This window comes from Chrysoperla carnea, chromosome 2, assembly GCF_905475395.1.
Source record: "Chrysoperla carnea chromosome 2, inChrCarn1.1, whole genome shotgun sequence".
Taxonomy (NCBI): domain Eukaryota; kingdom Metazoa; phylum Arthropoda; class Insecta; order Neuroptera; family Chrysopidae; genus Chrysoperla; species Chrysoperla carnea.
Genome location: NC_058338.1, coordinates 46400599 through 46422633, shown reverse-complemented (window position 1 = coordinate 46422633; position 22035 = coordinate 46400599). Strand labels below are relative to the sequence as shown.

The window sequence follows — 22035 nt, the reverse complement described above, 5'->3', positions numbered from 1 at the left end:
AAATGACTTGTTGTTTTGTTTAAATCCTTGATCAGTTTTTAGACGGATGTTTTTTTTTTTAATATGTACGTTTTGTTAGTATTTATATAATTTATAGCTTATTAAAATTGATTAAAAATAAGTCTAAAAGAATATATTATTTCCGGAGAAGGGTTATAATTAAAAAATAATATCAAATTTCAATTCTTAATTATCACCCGGAAATTTCGAAATAAAATCGAATAAATATAATTGAATCGATTCATGATTATTATAAAATTCATCACAATTCCGTTTTCTCTGAATATAGATTATTTATTACTTTCCAATTCTCTTTGATTCTAATTGCGTAGGACTTAGCTGACACACCGTTTTTTGAGAGTGTAAGGCATAGGGTTTTTGAGTTATTAATAAACCACGCTTTTTAAATATAACGAAATAAGGATGAGTGGTTAATACTTGTTCATTTTCGTTGTTTGAAGTTTCAAAAATTTACATGACTTAATAAGCGCGGATTTTTCTAAAGGCCTTCGCTTAGTGTTGTTAGACTACCAAACTAATATGACTACACAAGTTTTTGACTAATTTGGCTGAGCGAATAATTTCAAAAAATATGCGCTGTCTTTATATTTTTTTATTACACAGTGTGTTTATAAGTGCCAACTTTCATTAGCCACCCTTAATAAGGAATATACGAGGCCAATTAGATAAAGACAAATGTTTCAAATAAAAGTCGTTGTGTTTAATGTTGAAAATCTCAAGAAGATCTTGAATTTGAGTTTTCAGAGTTATTTAAAAGATTTTCATTTTCATTTTTTCGAAATATGAATAGATTTGGTGGCCTGATTTATAACGAGCAACATACTAGTTTAAACTACATTCTAGTCTATTAAAAAATTAGTGAAAAGAAACTCAACTTTTTTTCAAATTTGCCAACATGGCCATTTCCCACAGATTTCTATTAATAAGTTATTTGATAACTACCTACTGAAAGTGTGTGTCACTTCGAATTGAGTTTCCGTAGTCATGTAATAATTTAGTCATTTCATTCATAGTTTTTTCCACCTAAAACTTAAAAATTAATAAAGGTCCTAGTATATAAAATTGACAAAATATGTAGTCTACAGATACAAGAAAATTTTAATTTCTTATTTTTAAGCTTCTACCTCTTGTTATCCCTGGAGTATAAACCGAAAATCGTACGATCCACTGCAGTTTCAGTTCTTTATTGAACTGTATAAATATAAATCTGTATAACGTCTAGCATAAAAATCAAAATTACGAATAAGTTTTATCGCTATTGTGTTTCTTAAATATTATTAATAAATTATCATCCTAGGAAATAAGCTAAAAGTACATTTATAATTGACACTTTTATAATTATTGTTCATTTTTTAAAATTACATAAATTTCGACCCTGTTTGATGTTATTGAATAATTTACTCTACATTAATTTCACATATCACATGTTCCCATTGGGCATGTTGAATTTTGACTCTTTGGTCTACTGGCTGAGGATGATGAATCTAACCATGGCGTCCATACATATCCAAAATTATCAGCGATTGCTGCAGGATCTGATGGTGCGTTTTTTTGTGGTATTAAGCCTGCACGATAATCGACTAAACTCTTCTTTAATCGCCGTACTACATATGGGAATAGTTGAGATAAGTCATGTTCTTCACACGGGTCACTTGAAATGTCGTATAAACAGTTTGTACCTAGAATTACAAAATAACTGTTTAAAAAAATGCAAGGAAACGACTCTTTGAGTTAAGTGTTATTAAGGTAGTACGAGCACCAAGGCAATTTTAGATTTAGGGTTGAAATTATTTGTGCCATAATTTTTTCTGAACGAAGGTTTGACATCTATTTATGCATAAAAATTGGTCTTCAAGCCAAAAAAATGTTTTTTATTATGACAGGCTACAATTGAAAATGAGTTTTCAATTATAGTCTGTCTGTGTAGTCAGTTTTATTATGACAGACTAATTAAAATGCAGAATGATTAATGGTTTGTCTAATTAAAGGTATTTTTTCCATAGAAAAAAACTGAAAATTGTAAATTAAGCGTGATTTCGAATTGCTCACAGCTACGTCACTACTGTTTTTTTTATTCCTAAATATAACACTTTTTTTATTAATAATTAATAACAAAATGGAATAATTAATTTTAAACAAAAATTACTCAAATATACTTTAGATGGGTATAAGTTTAGTCCCAAGTTTGTAACGCTTAAAAATATTGATGCTGCGAACAAAATTTTGGTATAGGAGTTCATAGAATAATCACCTTATTAGTCCATTTCCGGTTGTCTGTCCGTAAACACGATAACTCAAAAACGAAACGAGATATTAAGCTGCAATTAGGACGTAAAAATTGAGATCGAGTTCGTAAATGAGCAACATAGGTCAATCATTGATCTTGAGTCTGTAGGACCCATCTTGTAAACCGTTAGAGATAGAACAAAAGTTTAAGTGTAAAAAATGTTCCCTATAAAAAAATTAACAATTTTTGCTTAGATTTTTAGATAGATTTTTACATAAAGTTCATGAGAAAGACGTCTGCAAAACACATGTTTGGTTCCATATAGGTTTTTCCTAACAGCCTATATATGCAGAGATAATTTCTAATTTTAGATAAATATTTATGTGGAAAATGATAGTTAATTTTTTGCCTTTTTAAAAAATTAGAAACTTTGGGTGCTAAAACAAAAATTTCAGAGCGGTCAGAAATATCTTTACGAGAAATCAGTTGGTGTTATCGATAAGCATAAAAAGATACATTTTTATGAAGTAAAGAAAATATAAATTTATTTTAATTGATACGCAACTAAAAAAAATTTTTTTTAAGCTTGATTCAATTATATCTTCACACGTGCCTTTTTTTGTGATAAAAAAATATCAACTTGCCCAACTAATGGCCAAAGCCAAGGCTAAATAAATAAATACCGTACACATCTCTTATCGTTTGTTTATGTGTGGCCTATTGACACACAGGAGCTCCACGTGCCTACTACAAAAACATCAAGTTAAGTGACTGGTTATAATCATTTGTGTTGTTATTTTTAAAACAATACATTCCCTAATAGTTCAGATAACGATGTTACAAATAAAGGAAATTGAAAAAATCGCTCGCATTTTGCTAAAATCTAATTAAATGTGCTTCTTAGGTGTAAAATATTATTAGTAAGGCATGAGTTAGTGGTGTAATTGTTGTTTTTTTTGTTAATCAACAATAAATTGTTAATTCAATGAAACGATCAATTTAATGTTATAGTTAACTAAACAAATTAATAAATAGACAACTTGAATTACGTATACGTTAAACAAGTATAATAGTTTTCGATTATTTGACAAACACTTAACATTCACGTCATTCAAGTTGCCTATTTACTAATTTTTTAAGTGAACTTTAACATAGAAAGTTTCATTGATTTAAAAATTTATTAATTATTCACAAATAGAATCATTTTCACCACTAACTCATGCCTTACTTACGATATTTGATACCTTAAAAACACATTCCATGACGTTTTTGTAAAACGCAAACGATTTATTTCATTTTCCTTTAGCAGATTTTTGTAACATCTTTCACTCTACTATAATTGGAATGTAAAAGACTATATTATTAAAAATTGGATTCGTGCCTACCTGGGATTTCAGGTTTACACGCTGATGTAAGTTTATCTTGGTTATCCGTTAAACATAATAATGTTGCTTGTTCACGTAAACTTTTATATTCAGATTCAGGTGTTATAATAATTCCAGTTCCTTCAATGGCTATCGCCGCAGGACTTTGTGCTATTTGTGTTGTATTGTATGGAACTTTTCGTAAATTTTTTTTGCCACTTTCACCAAAATAACCATCGTATTCGGGATGATCAGGTATGGAACCTATGAAAATTGGAAATGAAATAATTATTTTAACAATTGAATTTATATTAGGTTTTTGGTATTATTAGTGTATGACTACAAGTTTTTTATTTGATCTCAAAAGTTCTTGAGGATGAACGCAAGTTCGAAAAATTATAAGATCAAATAAAAAAACTTGTAGTCATACACTATAATAAAATTTTTTTTTATTATTTTAATTATTTATTAATTATTTTAAATTCCTACAGATACTTTATAAGCATAGCATAATTTTTATCCCATAATAAATTCCCGCAGGACAGTTATTGCTGACATAATTCGTGATCATTTCGTCAAAAACTCAACCCATATCGTTCCGCAACCACCGTATTCACCTGATCTGGCTGTTCAGCAAGCTCAAAAGACCGCTCTGGGGACACCGTTTTGATACGATAGAGGAGATTCAAGCCGCAGGGAAGACGGAACAGTAGGCAATCCCGGAAAGTGACTACAACCAGTGTTTGAAGATAGGAAAATCCATTGGCATAAGTGCATTGCATCGGGAGGAGATTACTTTGAAGGGTATGAAATTGATTTGGAAGAATAAATAAATAATTTTCAAAATAAATACAATATCACCTTATTTTTTGGGCACAGGTATATATTAATTTAAATATTTCCACCTTCACTCCACCTTAATAATTGGTAATGAACTAATTGTCAATCTCATTTATCACTATTACTTATATAATTGAATTATGGTTTTATGGTTGAGTAAGTTTTATGGTAATGTAAAAAAGTCAATTTTTTAATTATAACAAATATTTTACCGTTTCTAATAGCTTAATTAATATAAATTATTGATTTTTTGCTGATAAATGGAATAATAAAAACAATATTTTTAGCAAATGCAAGCTTAAGGCCACATTCTAAAATTAATAAATTCATTCATTTTATTTTTGCAGTTACGGTTAGTCAAACATGTCAAAGAAATGAGTACAACATGCCTCAGGAATAACTAGCTGAACTCCAACATAAATGAAATATCGAATTCAAACAAGTAATAGTTATCGAATAAAATATTATTAAAGAATTATTGATTAAGTATAGCTTTCAGGAATGTGGGAACGGCGACCCTAACAAATTTTTGTTTAAATATTCATTTCATTAGCAACTTTGTTGAGGGAAAGTTGATCTAGGTTGGGACATGAAATAAATGAAAATATAATGGTTTCGGGAATACTGAAAAATATTAAAAAAAGTTTTGGATCATTTACTTTAAATGCCCATTGTTTTCCAATCTTTACGCGTATTTTATCAGTCAATAAACTTATGCAAATCACTTATTTTCCAAATGATAATCATGTAAAAATTTTAGTAGTCGTTCCCTAATAATCTCAAGGGAGTCCAACATTACCAAGCAAGCGTGATACCGCAAAATATTAACAATTTATTGTTTTGTCACAATTTTTGAAAATTTTGCCATATGACAGCCGATAGGTTAGAATTGAACTAACAGACCCGAAATTTAGGCTCAGTCTAGGTTTCAGCAGGTTGTGGCTTAAAGATACATATTTAATTATTTATTTTTATTGTTCGATATGCGTGATAAGTTGCAGAATATTTATCCAGACTATACAATTTCTTACCTATAACTAATTTCCAATTATTATATCGAATAGCAGCAGTACGATACTTCTCGTCAATATTTAATAGAATTTCGCTTCGAGGTGTAGGGAAATTATATACAAGCGATGACCATTGATCAATGCCATCACAATCAGGATCAATATTATTGATATCACCTCCAGCGGCTGTCACCAATGTTGGTAACCAATCCGAAATATGGAATAGATCATTTGAAACACGTGGTGTTTCTTGTATCAATGGACTCCACACGAATGCTGCACCACGTACTCCACCTTCCCATAATGTTTCTTTCACACCACGTAATGGATAGTTTGAACCATAATTTTGATACATTCCCACCGAAGGAGCTCCATTATCCGACATAAATACAATAATTGTATTATCAAGCATTCGTCTTTTCTTTAAAGCAGTTACAACTTGTCCAACACTATCGTCCAATTTTGATATCATAGCTGGGAAAAAAACCAAAAATAAATAAATACCTATTTATTTATATATATATTATGAGATTTATTTACTTTATTTGTCATTTATTTGACCTTAAACAGAAACAGAAAGTTCGCTTGTCTGTTTATTTATCTGTTTGAATGGTATGGTCAAAATCTTGCTGTTATATCCACTCGCATTTTATTGTAATTAGATGTGATCTTCGTAATATTTTTTAAATTTTCAAATCGCGATAACTTTAGAATGAATAAACCGATTTTCACACACACAGACTCATACATACATACAGCCATACAGACACCCTCGTGGAAGTAGTCAGGGAAGCTTCCTGACACCTTAAAACGTCGAGATCTGATGAAAACTCGATTTTGGCAAAACGGGGTGAAAACAATAACTTCCCTATTTTCTTAGCGGGAAGTTAAAAAAATATTTTTACATTTGATTGGAATAAAAGCTTATACTTTAAAAGTATTTATAATTTAAATTTAATTAAGTAAACGATATTGTAAATGCGACTTTAAATTTAATTGATAATAACATTGTTTTTTACTTAATTTTAAAATTAACATAGCTTTTACCAATGACCTCACTCACTCGCTAGCTTATAGTATGAGAGCTAATTGTAATAATTCTTACTTGATAAGACTTAATTTTTATTTAGTCTAACTGAATATCTTTTAAAGAGACTCACATCTCTCCAGTTAGGCTAAAAATGGCCTTGAGTCCTAATAAAAGGCCAACTTAGATGTAAGTTAAACTTGTCCGACTTCTATTAGCAAATAAGTCTTTTCTAATTTCTATTTATTTTTCTTCTTTTTTTAATATGATAATTAAGTATTACGTGTTAGGTGCTAATTTAATACTAGGTGCTCAAAGCACTGACACAATGTTAAGCAAGCTTAGCTCATATAAAAAATCACACTTACCCAAATTAAAATACCAGATATTAAGTGCTAATTAAAGAATTCAAAAAATACACCGAACTTAATATATCCAAATGCTTTACGAAAATATCAACAAAATTTTTTTAATGCATCTAATTAGAAGTGCTTATTAGGTTCTAATGAAGAGAAATTTGGGGCTCATATAGTGGGCAGGATATTAAATTTTTATTGGGAGTGCTAAGTACTATGTTAAGCTAGCATCACTAATATTAGTGCCATCATCACTTGTTCAAAGTTCCGGATTTAGTCAGCGCGGAGCATGTTAGGACGCTTCAAAAAAAATCTATTAATACCTGATACACGTTTGGCTTTGATATACAATCATACAATACGCAAGTGCTTAAAAGTGTACAACAAAATTCCTGATGACATGAGAAAATTAAAATTTAAAAGCTTTAAGGATGTATGTGCACGGTAGTGGGGGCACAGATTTAAAAAATATATTTTTTCAATTTTGATGATAAATTATATTATAACTTGACGATATAAGAAGAAAAATCTATGCCATTGCTTATAAGTTTACTTTCTATTAAAAAGTTTTAAAAAAATTTGTTTTCATTCATTCCAAGTGAAAATTATCAATAACTTTCAAAATATGCCGTTTAATGATATTTTTCATAAGAGCAATTTTTTATATCGATTTTCAATGACTTTTTTCTTAAAAATTTGCATGGATACCTAAGCTGAAATTTTATCCACATATTCTATGAGTAAACGTCTGCCTATAAAAAAATTTTGAGCCTTTAAATCAAACATTGTTGTCATGCTCATACATCCTTAAAAGTAATATTTTATCAATTTCTAGTCGAAAAAACACTATACTATTGACGATTTTCTTCAATATTTGTTTTATGAAAATTTTTAATATACCTACACTAAATTTATTGTTTTTTTTATATTTATTTACGGCATTCTACGACGTTTATTTGCTATTATTTATTAATATAGACTTTATTTCCTGAACACTGTTGAAAATAAAATAACAAAACATTTTTTAATAATTAAAAATGCTAAAAATATTAACGTTAGCTCTTAATCTATTATAAAAATTAATTTATTTATATAGGCGTGAAAGTGTTTACAATATTCCATTATTGACATTTTTATAATATGAAAATCATTTGAATTTGAATTACATTGACCTATAAGGAAGGTCAATTCAAACGCGTTCAATTAACTTATTACACAATTGTCAAATATATTATCAATTTATTAAATAATTAAAAATTATACTGTTAGTTCGGCAGCCTTGTTTTGCGGTTTAAATTCTTTTTGTGCTTGAACTTGATAGTTCGAGGCTCGCGGAGGTTCGAGCGTCTCATAAAATGGCCTTGTTATTTTCGAGCCCATTATTCTTCTTATAAAACTATTATTTTCCAATATGAAGTAAATATTCTAAAATCGTTATTATTTTTGTAAAGTAAGGAAATCCATACCAATCAGTGAGATTTTCAACTTTTTTCACTTTTTTAGACGTTTTAGTGAATACTATTTATAAAACAATTCGGTCACATTTCTGTAAAGAAAAGCTTATGAAAAATCATTTTTACGATATTATAATACAGGTATTTAGGTATTTACACGTTTAAGCAGTTTATAAGCTTTTCAGTGGATATACTTTTTTTGTAACTATTGTTATTAAAAAATACAAAAGTTCAAAATTATTGCTTATAAAATGCTGAATAATTTCTTGTTCACTTTATGCGAGGAAACTTAAGCGAACTACAAGAATGAATAATCTAAATTTTAGAATAATTAACTCGAACTAAACACTCTATAAAACATGATACAGTAATATATAGAGTGTTTTTAATTTTAATTTAATCGAGCCAGAAATTGTTTCCATAGGAGGTGGATTTTTCAAAATTTTTTGTACCAAATCTTCGACGATTTCGTTACCGTTATCAGTTTTTTTTTTATAGTTGAATGAATTCCTTGTTAAACTTAATATTTTAAATGGAAATCAATTTTTATTTAGCTGGTTGTTAGCAGCTCGATTTTCTTAGTAATAAATAGGAAAAGTTTGTTTGCAATATTCCTTTCTTAGGTGTAAATCTTTTAAATTATTTTTAACTAAGAAATATAAATTCAAAATTTTCTTATCAAAGCTTTTTATCTTTTTACCTTTTTCTATTTTACTTTTAGAATGGCAATACTTTTTTACTAATAAATTACGCAGGAACGAATAATGGTAAGACAGTATCCCAACGGCATCCGATGAATACCCGGTTTTTTTTAAATATCGTAGACAGTAAAAAACAACAATTAATAAAAATTATTATCCCAAAATAAAGTTTGGTAAAAACCTTGTTGTATATCCATTTATGATCTAATTATGTCAATGGTAAGTCAATTTGCAGACCTTGACAATTACTTAACAACCACGGTAAATGTTTAAAAAAATTAATGCATACATTAAATGTATTGGTTTTTTTTATAAAGATAAATTATTGATATTGAATATTAACAAAAATGTGTTAAAATAAGTACCTATCTCAATAACAATTAAAATGTATCTAAATGTAATAACATTTACATCTCATTGAGAAAAATCTGTACCAGGAATCCGGGCTGGGCTCACGTCCAAACTATAAAAATTCGTTAACGCCGCTGAGTTTACTAACCAAAGTTTCTTTCCAGAAAACTGAATAAGTAAACCAATCACATTTCATATTAAAAAAATGTATTCATATGGCGATCTATATGTAGGTATTGATAATTCATTATCAAATCAATAATTCGTAATTCGTAAGTGGGAATGTTCGTACTTCACCGTAAGAAAATGAGAAATTTGGGGGATCATAAATTTTAAATTTTACTCTATGATCACCAAATTGTTTTATAATATCATTTTGATATCCATCAGAAAAAATCAGTAATACAATCAGTTGCCGAAAAATTAAAATTTTTTCCAAAGAAAATACCACATATAGGGGTTCCTTTCTTTCATCGCCATGAGGTTCTGTTCAACGATTAATTAGATCACATGGAATATAGGTATAATAGGTGGCTTTAATAGACAACGAAGGGTAGAATCATGAAAGACAAAAGATGGAAAAATTTTTGGTTCTTGTCAACTATAGTGCTGCCATATTCTGTTGGATAAGGAGTGATAACTATTATTATTCTAATGTAAAATCAGCAAGAAATCGTAATAACTTTCGAAAATCCCATTTAGAAAACAGGTATATTGGGATTTGGTAAAGAACAGTTGTAATATAAGTACATTTGTTTGAAAGGAAAAGAAAAATGACATTCATGAATTTGCTGCCATTAGAATAAACTGATATAAAACCTTTGATTCTTTGATTGTAGGTTCTTTTAAATTTCTTAAAATCGATGAGACTAATCGATAAATAAGAGCCTTAGAATATTTTTGTTAAAACAGGCTTTTTTATTTGCATTTTAAGCAATCTAAAAACAGAATTTTAGTGTCATTAAAGAGGTTTTCTTTTTGCTTTAATAATTTTTAGAAGAATAATTATAAATTTGTAAAAAATCGCAATCGCAAAATTTAACTGAAGAAGGGTAATTTGACACTTACCCGCATATGTGCGTCTGCCAGCGTCCACTACATAATTTAATTTATTGATTGTATCTTGTGGTGCTTCCAAAAATTTTGGGCCGTTGCCTGTATGACCAGCTAAATGACTCAATACCATAAACATGGGGCGATTTTTATCTTGATTATTAATCAATTTCACAGCTTCATTTGTAAAAAAGTCTGTTGCATATTGTCCAGCATCTTCCCATGCTGTTTTCTTATTTCGACGCATATCAAAACCTGTATAAGTTGTACCATTATACTGAAAAAAAATTAAACAACAAACTTTGTACAACTTTGGTTTACAAAATAAGAACAGTCATAAATGTATCCGTAAACTTACCGCTTCTTGATAAAGAAAATCGTAATAGCTAACAAAACCAGAATAATATCCAATATGTGTATCAAAACCCCGTTCTGTTGGAGTTTCGTTCCAACGTGAGTGTCCTAAATGCCATTTACCAACTAAACTTGTATCGTAACCTAAATCCTAGAAAGGGAATGAATATTTAATACAAATTGGTTAAAAATTTGCTTTGAATTTCGCTCAAAACTTTGTTTTACCTTCAAGTATCCAGGCAATAACTTCCCGGGTGGTACAGCTCTTGGTTCCATAGCTCGGAGCGGATATCCTTGCATACCTTAATTCCAAAAATTGAAACCAGCTTTGATTAAAATACTCATTAGCAGAGCAGAGCTATATAATTAAGGTCATATTTCCCCCGCATTAGATGTTCTCTTTTATTTAATGTTTCCTATTCTTTATTATTTAATTTTTTCATATTTTTGAACAAATGAAATTTTCATAAAAGGGGTGGAAGTGTGGTCGGGGATTTAAATTATCAAAAGGCCACTCTTTATTATTAAATCAATTCTTTCATAAATTTTTAATTGTTTAGCTCAATTTAGAAGAGCTTAAGAGGTGCACAAAGCCTTCGAAAATTCATTATTTTTCCACATAAAAATGAGAAGATAAAGGTTTTGAACTGAAAAAACTACCGATTTGAACCATCTACCTCAATTTGAAGGGCTCGGGGCTATGAAACGGTTCGATAATATATCTCCACTGCTTCTCATTAGCCTTCGATACAGTGCATAAGCCTATATTTTCGAAAGTAATATGACTAAAATGATTCTGGCCACACTCACAGTGGCGCATGAAAGTTGCCAATTTGAAAAGTGAACAGGTAACCCTCATCACGTTTTATTGAAGAGATAAACCACCTTTGTTCTCACCGATTTAAAATTTTATATATATTTATAGTCTCTGTTTTTAAGTCAAAAGTTTCCTAGAAGAATTTTTGGATATACTTGCCAATCCCTTTACATTATACCCCAAAACATAAAAAAGCCCTTCATTATTTTTATTAGGTATTGGTTTTTCTATGCATTTAATGAACAATTTACCAAAGGTGTTTCCTAACATTGCCACATTTCCACAAGTTAGCGAATATTAAACCTTGGTATTCAAAGATTCATTTTATATTCTAGGCCATCGATATAAAACACATGCATTTAATTTAAAAATTAAAATATTTTCCACACTTTCTCCTAAGCTATTATCAATTTTTGGAGATAAAAATGATATTTTATGAAAATATACTATGTAAAAGTTCAAATGGTTCTTCAACAATATAAACCACAACTAAAGATAGCAGGTACTTTTGTGTCTATTATAGATGGGAAGAAGGAGTCAATTTTAAATAAATATTCTATAATTCCAGAAAAAAAGGCCTCAAAAAATGCCTTATAAATAGTTTTAAATGTTTATTACCTGTATGAATAGGGTATTTTCCTGTCATTAAAGCCGCTCTTGATGGAGTGCAAATAGGCAAAACATAATGACTGTTAAGTATGACACCGTTGTATGCAAGAGCATCAATATTTGGAGTAGGAATTTGATTACTACCATGAAAGCCGACATCATTCCATCCCTGAAAAATAATCAAATTTTAAGAAAAAAGGAATTGAATAAAAAAGTTATTTTAAAGTGTGATTTTTATAAAAATGCTGTTGTCAACAGCCTGTGTCAAATATCAATACAAAGTATAAGAATATTAAATTAAAAATTTAAAAACCCCCGATAATTAAATATAAACTAGGACGACGTGTTTAAACTTTAAAGCCCAATACAATATAAAAGATATTTAATAAATCTTAGAGGTTTTTCTTTTTTGTCACGGGTGTTTGTTTATTTTAAATTTTATTTTTTATATCATGCTTTTTAAACTTTATGTAGACGGTTTTGGAGCGGATTTCTCTCCTAAGGCAATGGAGCTATCTAGCTAGATGTCAAAAAATAGCTATCGTTAACCTTCGAAATACGTACGAAATACGTGCATCCGCAAAGTACAAACACGTTTTTTACGATAAAATGATTTCTTTCTTAATCACTATATTTATGTTTTGAACTTATAGAAATAAGAAATAAACCTGCTACAAATTGGCCATTTTACAACCCATAAAAATGTAAAACTAGACTTGATACCATGACATTTGAAAGTGAAATAAAAATTGATTAAAAACTTTACCGCTAAACCGGTGAACCGATTTGGAATTTTTTTGTTTCGTTTGAAAGGTAGTTTAATTGGAAGTTTTCTTAGCTATGTTTCAAGTTCGACTTTAGGGTTCCGTACCCGAAAAAATTAAAAAATAGGTGATGATCCTCAAAATCGGTTCAGTTTGAAGAAGGCTCTAAGGAAAAAGGTAATTTAATGGAGAGTGTTCTTAGATACGTTTCAATTGCGAGTTTAGGGTTCCGTAACCGAATAATTTCTAGGGGATTTTTAAATTTTGTAAATTTTATTTGTTTCCATTCATGTTATATTGTAATATAATGCTTTGATATTTTTATCTTAAATCTGTTATTTAACAGTGAAGTTATAACAGATTTGAAAAATGGCCGTGGATCTGATATACTGTATACTTTTGTTGTTTGTTTTTTATACATTTAGGCACAAATCCTGACGCTATTTATCAGTAGTGTAGTTTTTATCGTAGTATGCTTAAGCGGTGTCAAAATCCTATTTGCGTAACAACAAAAAACAATCGTTAAATCGCTATATTTTGAGGCTAATTTAACGTGAATGAGAATTACCAGTGTGCGCTATAAATATTTTTTGGAGTAATTCTAACAATTGTTGTTATTCCCGGCTGATTCTTTTTAGGCAGCACCAGTCCATATTACGTGAATCTGAATGCAATTGGTCTGATCGTTTAGAAGATACACGATTACATGCAGATGCACCAACGATTTGATTTACAAATATTATAGGTATTTATCACAAAACCAATTAATAAAAAGAATCTATTTATTCATTATTGCGAATAGTGGTAATTGAATATAGCCCCATAGCCCCACAAGTGATAAATGTTCCATCTGTTAGGCAGAACAGTTAGGCAGCAGTTACTATAATCAGGGCAAAACTTCAAAATCACCCAATTAACTGTAGTTAATTGTTTCGTCATCTCGGATGAAATTTACAACTCCTCATGAAAATATTCCTCCTATGGTTGAGATATATTCGGACTATGGGAGAGCTATGTTGCACTTTTGATCTACCGAAATAATAACTTATAGTCAAAAGTTCAACAAGGTACAAGAGTATTATTATTGTAATATAGTACTGTATAAGTATTTTTATTGGAAGCCAAGTAGGAATATTCATCTAATAGTCCTCAAAACTTTTGAAGGACATATTTAATGCAATGCGTGATTTAAATTTATAATTTTTCACTAGAATATAAAAATAAAAGTTCTATTTGTGTTTATATAAATCTTTATCATACTCTGTTTTGGACAGTTGTTGATAATGCTGTAATTTTGACTACAAAAGGGACTAACCCCCAATCCCCATGGCGCCTATACCTTTTGAAGTATAAGTAGCTCTAACTAGATTATTTTAAAAACACTAATGGTCACAGGAACAACCGATTTCCTTACATATGAAATTTGATTAGTAATTATAACTGTTTTCATATTATCTTTTAAAACCAATAATTTGAAAAAAAGCGTGGAAATTATTATTTGAACAATTAATTTTGATGTCGGCATCACGAGAGTAGTGTTATTAATAAAGATAAAATAAACATTAAAAAATCAAAAACCCGACTGTGCTAAATAAAAACAAAAACAGAAAGGAACAAGTCCAGTTGTTTACATACTGTCTTTAACAGTCGGGGCCCATTAAAATCTAAATCGACTCAAATATTCCCAATATTAATCCCCGACTGTTAAAGTCGCTATGTAAACTACTGTTTCTTTTTTTATTTAACACAGCCGGTTTTTTTACTTTTTTAATTAGTTGTTTTATTTTAAACTTTTTAGTGTCCATGCACTAAAAAAGTCTCTTATTATACTATATTAATACATTTGAAACTAAAATTGTTCATAATAAAATTTATATATAACTTATATATATTTTTGTAATTCCCTATAATTTTCCATTATTGTGAGACTCTAATCGACAAGTTTGGTTAATTTTTGTTATTAATGTTAACTTAATTAGTTTAATTCATTTTTTTTTCTAAGCACCTATCATAGAACTTGTATGGATGACAATCCAAGAAAATGTTTCATTTATGTCAATATGTCATAATTCTGGGCTCGTTGTATATGTTATATTAATCAAAAGCTTTGAAAATCGATCGGTTACCTGAAAAAGAAAAGATTGTGCAATTCCCAAAACCACGTTTTGCAATCTGAAATTTTATGAACAGGTAGTAGGTGAGCTTACATAGTGGCTGCCTAAAAGACATATCTACGCTAACGCAGGAGTTCTACCACATGACGAAAATTTGACAATTTTGGCTCATAGTAAACTATGATCATATAAGGTAAGAAATCAATGTCTTATAAAACTAAGAAATACAATATAATTAATTTGTAATTATAAGTAGGTAATTCGCCTCGTTAGTAGCGCATATGCTTATGACACATAATTGTAATTGTCTACACGATAAATTAATATTGCAATAATTCAATCTAGATCAGACAGTAATTAAAATTTTTATAGATGTCAATATAAAATGAAAATTACTTTTCAACTAACCAAAACTAGTTCTCATTATTTTTTACTCAAAAAAACCAGAACACTAATTATATCGTTTCAAGATAACAATATTATTTTAAACGTTTAAAATAAGAAAAAAAAATTCATCAAACAGGTTAAACGTGTTGTTTGTTTAAATTTTATTACATTATATATTTTAGAAAAAATTTCCATCCAAAATATACGAAAAAAAATTGTGTTCAATTATATTTACGTCATTAATACATTTAAAAAATAAAATGCTTCACAAAAAAAATGTTCTTAATTTGTGTTTCATAATTATTTGAGGAAATTATTTGCTAAACTGTTGAGAATTAATTTCAATTAATTTATGAAATTGATAAAACTGGTGCATTTTGTTAAAATATATCTACTTCAGGACCCACAATAAATCAAGCTAAATATTTTTATTGTGGGTCCCGAAGGGGATATATTTTAACCAAATACATAATACAGCCCAGAAAACGAAGCATAACTAAGAAATTTTTCGCTATTTGAAATTTTTTTCGAAAACTATTAATAACCGTTAGGAAAAATTCGTCGATAGTGCAGGTTGAGAAGTTTTATTATTAAAATAGTTAACTGGTTTTTCAACGGAATAATTAAGAGAAAATAGTGTATTTTAAGAAAAAAAAATCGAAATAGCATTGAAAATAAAACAAAAAAGGGAATTATAACGCTAAAAATAGAAAAAAAGAGACTGGCTAAAGTCAAATCCGAAACTTTACGAGAAAAGACGGTATAAGTTCGAAAAAATCCGTCTTTCGCCATTCATTTTCTCGACTTGTTACAACATTACATATGGTTTCACACAATTTGCGAAAATTTCTTCGGTAATTTAAAAAAATATTTTTCGTGGCAGAGTTGCCATACAATCTGCATAATCATTAATCTCGCAGATTTTATCTTCAGTTTGTGTAAGCCTCAACCTATTCACCTTCGCGTTCCATACATGTAATTGTTCTTTTACAAAATTCTTTATATACACTTCTCGGAATCTCGGAAGTGATTTCTTGAACTGCTTCCCTTAATATCAGTTCTAAGTGGTCTACATTTCAAAACGATTCGATGTCAAAAGTGAATAGCTGAATGTTAATATTTTCGAAAACAGAGATTTTTATGAAGAATAACTTTTTTTCGTAAACCTTATGATAATAAAATTGTACATGTGGAACCAACTTAAGTAGACACGCTGTACATCGCTTTACTGTATCATTCTATCAGAGTGCCTGGATTTACAGCGACATTTACTTTTAATATTCTTAAATAAATTTTCGAAAAACAAAATCTCAAAAACGAAAACAATAATTATGTATTGGATCATAAAACTTTTCAGAAATTTTCGAATAATCTAACATGCTAATACAAACGGATCATAAGCGCCATAAAATCCAGTGATTCTAAATTTTTTGATTCAGCGATGCCGCTTCGTACGAATGTCCTCTCAAACTCAAACATTAATTTTTAGTGTGTTAAGATAGCAAAAGCTATTAAAACTAGATAACAAAAGCTATCAAGTGTGGGAGGAACTTTGATTTATATAAAGTAAACATAAATTTGAAACAAATGTACAAAATTGGTTTTATAATACCTAAAATTCAGTTTTTCTCAACTAGCTAGAAAAAAATGGTTTAAATGAAAATGAGTTTCAAACAAAAGTTCGAGCTGTTCAGGAGAGACTGCTTAAAATCGAAGGTTTCGCGATTTTCACAAAATAAAAAAGTACTCATCCTTAAGAGAAGCATATCTTGGTCAATTTTCATGCAAAAAGCTCGATTAAAAACATGTGATTAAAATTACGTCAGCTAGACCTTATTTCCAAATAATTCATGGTTTTCAAGCTAGTTGGGTTGAAATCATGAACTATCTCTAAAAATTTTTAAAGCTTGTTTTCATTTACCCCTGGGTTTCAATATAATTGAGAAAAATCAATATTATCGGTAGAAAATCCACCCGTTCCTCCCTGTAATCAAAAATTGAAAGGTCGATGGCGCTTGTTGGTCGATGATACGTACAATGTACTGACTTGATTGAGTGAAAAGGTAAAAGATAATAAGTTTTCTATTCACAAAAATAATATGCCGTTGCATATTTTGTGGATTTATAATTATCAAAAAATGCTATAAAAATCAGTGTCAAAGCCAATGATAGATATTAATGATATAATAATGTCAATAACAAATTGATTACACAACAATACAATAAATGTTCAATTAATTGCATAGAATACTGATTAAGTTATCAAATAAATTCAATACAAAGGTAGATACTTCAAAATTATTCACTTGAATTTCACTTTTAAAAAAATGGCCCATTAATTTTCAAATAATCGAGAAAACATGCTGCGTTTATTCTCCCATTAGACTTAATATACCTTGATATATATCATATTTACTTCAATTTCCAATGCTCTTTGCCTTGATTATAGCTACGCAAGGGTAACCTTTACAAGTGTATGATTTGAATTGAAAAAATGACAGCTTTTCTTATGTGCAATCTGATTTCTATATATATGCTGAAAACGAGCAAGCAAACAAGTAGTCCTTCCACTAGTTAAAGAAATAAGCTTAGTGAAAAACATTTTTTTCCTTATATTTTACAGAATAATTACGGAAACGCAAATTAAGATATTAACTTAAATGTTTCCTCTGTAAATGTATAGTTGCTAGACTATTATTTTTACTTACTCCCCGAAAAATTAATATCAGGCAAATTATTATCAAATAATAATATATAGTTATCAAATGCAAAAAGAATTTTTGGGAAAATCCTGAACGATAATATTGATTAAGGTCCTTCAGTAGCCTATAGACCATTGTAATAGTTCTAATATAGCCATCAACTTAAGCATTAAAAAAAGTATATCCGTGTTCAATAACCATCTATCTTCATGGTCGGTTGAACCGGCGGCTTTGAATACTATAATTACAGCACTTAAATAACGGAATTAACATAATTTAAATTTTAATTCTTGAATGAAACAAAAAGTTTTATAATTAATACAAAATGAAAAAATTAATTCATATCAACAACAGGATTATTATACGGGACTTAGAGTATCACTATTATTTTATAAGGATCCGGCAGCACATGACCATGAAAATTGTCTTGTCTTGTTGTTTAATAGCCACTATTAAAAAGTGTTGCAAAATGTATTTACCAATCATGCTAACTAAAATTCACTGTGACCGGTTGTCATCTTTCGGCAAAATAGGTGTTATCAATTTCAAATTCTAGATCACTGTTGGCAAACCTTAAAATGGAAAGCTTGGGCCACAAATCAAATAAAGAAAACTTGGCAGCCATTTTTTATGTTGCGGGTAGAGGAGAGAAATTGATTTTTATCAACAATAAACAAGAGATGGGGATGCGCAAAGTACAAAATTTTGTATTTTTTTATCAGTTTTAAGCAAAAAAGTACTCTTGTGATTTTTTTTAGACGCTTAGTTTTGGAAATAAAAACTCTTGAAAAATTAAAAATGCCATATTCGAATTTAAGAAAAAATTTGTTCTTTTTTCCGCAGTAAAATAGAAGTGATATGGAAGTGTAAACATTTCATAGAGAATTGATATTAGTAGAGGTTGATACTATTCACACCAGATAATTATTTACAAGGATTATTTAATTTTTTTAAATTAATTTTTGACTACTTTTGTAACAAAATAAACAAGAAACTAGTCTTTTTTAACCGACTTCAAACAAAAAAGGGGTAGGTAATCAATTCGACTGTATTATTTTTTATGTGGGTTACCTCAGAACTTTCGACTGTGTGAACCGATTTTGATGAATCTTTTTTATCTTTTATTAAGTGTGCACGGCAACAGGACGAATAACTCAATATCAAGCCAACCGATTTCGACGATTCTTTTTTTAGTTACAAAATAGTTAGTGTACTTCAGATTCACTAAAAATCACTAAATAAAGAAAACCGATTTTAAAAGAAAAAGTTTTCCAAAACAAATTAATATGCACTAAAAAGTAAAAAAATAACGATAATATAATGTAGTTAAAATTATTGTTATTTTTGGAGTCGGTGTCAGCCAAGCTAATGTAGCAAACTGTTCTGTCAAAGTTGTTTCCTTGGCTGGCACCGACTCCAAAAATAACAATAATTTTAACTACATTATATTATCGTTATTTTTTTTTACTTTTTAGTGCATATTAATTTCTTTTGCTAAAGTTTTTCTTTTGAAGTCGGTTTTCTTTTTGTTACAAGTTTTTTATGTCAACGCTCATGACTCCTAACTGTTGTTGAGCATTTTTAAAAAACAAATAGCTTCTTAACTAATTTTTAGAAAAAACAAGAGACCCTTTTTAGAAAATCGGGGAGTTGTAAATTCCTGAGCGACTCAAAAGCACATAGTTAAGTTTCTAAACAAACCCTAAACTAACATGATATAACAAAAATTAGCTTTCCACCATAAAACGTAAATAGTAACTTCACTTTTTAAATTTTTATTCGACCCTTGCTCGAATCTTTGACCATCAATGCTACTGACAATACTTGACAAAATACGTACCATATCATCACCAATAATTAATACAATGTTCGGTTGTAAAGCACATTTTGTAACGCCAATGATTAATGTAAGAAATACTAAAATATCACATTTAAATAAAACCATAATTATTTTAGAAAATAACGCACTAAATCACACAATTAAAAAAATCACACACTTAAATTGTGCAAATATTGGACTCGTTTTAAAAGTATCACTATACTTCACAATTATTATAAATAATATTTTTATTTCATAATTAATACAATAAATAATAAACAATAAATAAAATTTTGAAGGTAAAAGTTAATGTGTATTAATTTGATAATAATAGGTGGGTTACTTGAGTGCCTTAGTTCAAGTGATATTGAACTGTTTTATTTAATTTTTAATTTATTTAAACTTTTATCACATTCTTAACTAAACGTTTTAATCGAAGTTTAATTAAATAGATTTAGCTATATAAACTTATTCTTTACACCTCGATCTAAGACATCATTAAGATTTACCTACAATAAAAATTTTTTGTATATAAACAATAATTATAAATATATATTTTTCTAAAATATTATTAACATGCTATATCAGTGTTAAAGGTGTATATTATTAGCTATGGTAGGGATTTAATTATTATATAGGGTGTCTTAGAATAACAAAATATAAGTGCTTTAACGAGAAAGAAAAAAATATTTTTAGAGAAAATTATTATCCGTCATTTTTAATCTGGTTAACAAGTTCATATTAGTGACATATAGAAATAATGATCGATAGCTTATTGGATTCGGAATGATGTCTAGAAAAATATGTCAAAAGCGTCAAATAAACCATAATTTTTTCAAATTTTTAAATTAATGATGAATACCTAAAAAAAATTTATAATTGTGACGTACTCTTTGACGATATAACAAAACTATAAAAATTACACAAAAAGACAAACATATTTTCAGCGTTAATAATGGATTATAAATAATGGAGATAGACTTCCAGGAGTGGGTGTTTTTTTCCTCCTCTTTAAGAATATTTCATAAATATTAATAAATTGGCGAAAAACGAAATATCCTTGTTTTTCATCTTTATTTGTTGGAACTTTTTCAATTTTTTATGTTCTGAAAACGCTTCTGGCACATTTTTCTAGACATCATTCCAAATCCAACAAGCTAACACACGTATTTTTACGACCATTATTTCTATATTTCACCAGTTTAAATTGTTGATCAGACTGTTTATTCTTTGTTCTATTTTGCAAAATAGTATTCACTACAACAGCAAAAATGCAATTAATTACCTATTCACTTTCCTTTTTTCTATGTACTTAGATAACACTATCAGGGTTGACCTTGTAGGAGCCATTTATTAACTATTGAAGGTTAGAAGTTAGTTTATAAAAAATTATTGTGTATAACAAGTGAAAAACTAAGTAATAATTAAAGATTCACGAAATCAAAATACGTGAATGGCAACCTGGAGGTTGGTGGATTTTTTTTGGTATTTTATATCATATTTTGATTGCATTCACTAAAAAAATTGACTATTTGAAAAGAAAGTAAATCCCAAAATTATTCTCTATTTTAAATATTTTTTTACACTTAATTTCAGCATTTTTAAACAGTATTTATATTGTTTACTATATTATAACGGTGTAAACAATGAATTAAAAATATAAAAAAAAATACATAAATATTCCCTATTCTAGGAATGAACTAACCATTTTTTTTCTGAACCAATGTATATATCTTTTATAATACATAAGTATATAGTGTTTTTTATATTTTTCTTACGTTTCATTATTCATTAACAAATAAATTAATTTAAATACATCTATCTACTTTAGGTTTTACCAAAGCTATACTGTAGGTACTAAAGATAATTATGAATAAATAATACATATAACTTTGTGGTTTTACCTGTTTGATTAGATTACTATTAGATGAGTTTGAGTTTATTATGTTTTATTTTTATAATCATTATTTATTTATTATTCATGTAAATATTTAATTTGCATAGGCTAGCGATCTCCAAAAATTTTATTGTTGTTAAAAAAGGAATTTTTTCAACATTTTTTTTT

General features: G+C 28.4%; 1 protein-coding gene across 1 annotated transcript; it reads right to left on the bottom strand.

Annotated features, from left to right (window-relative positions):
* Nucleotides 1–1279: 1279 nt before the first annotated feature.
* Nucleotides 1280–20211, bottom strand: LOC123294173 (arylsulfatase B-like). Its single transcript, XM_044875280.1, has 8 exons — nucleotides 19992–20211; nucleotides 12194–12353; nucleotides 10984–11060; nucleotides 10763–10909; nucleotides 10420–10681; nucleotides 5484–5936; nucleotides 3634–3876; nucleotides 1280–1700 (listed from the first exon to the last, which is right to left on the bottom strand). Exons 1-8 carry the CDS (start codon nucleotides 20094–20096, stop codon nucleotides 1435–1437), a joined length of 1713 nt encoding a protein of 570 aa, XP_044731215.1. The 5' UTR covers nucleotides 20097–20211; the 3' UTR covers nucleotides 1280–1434.
* Nucleotides 20212–22035: the final 1824 nt, after the last annotated feature.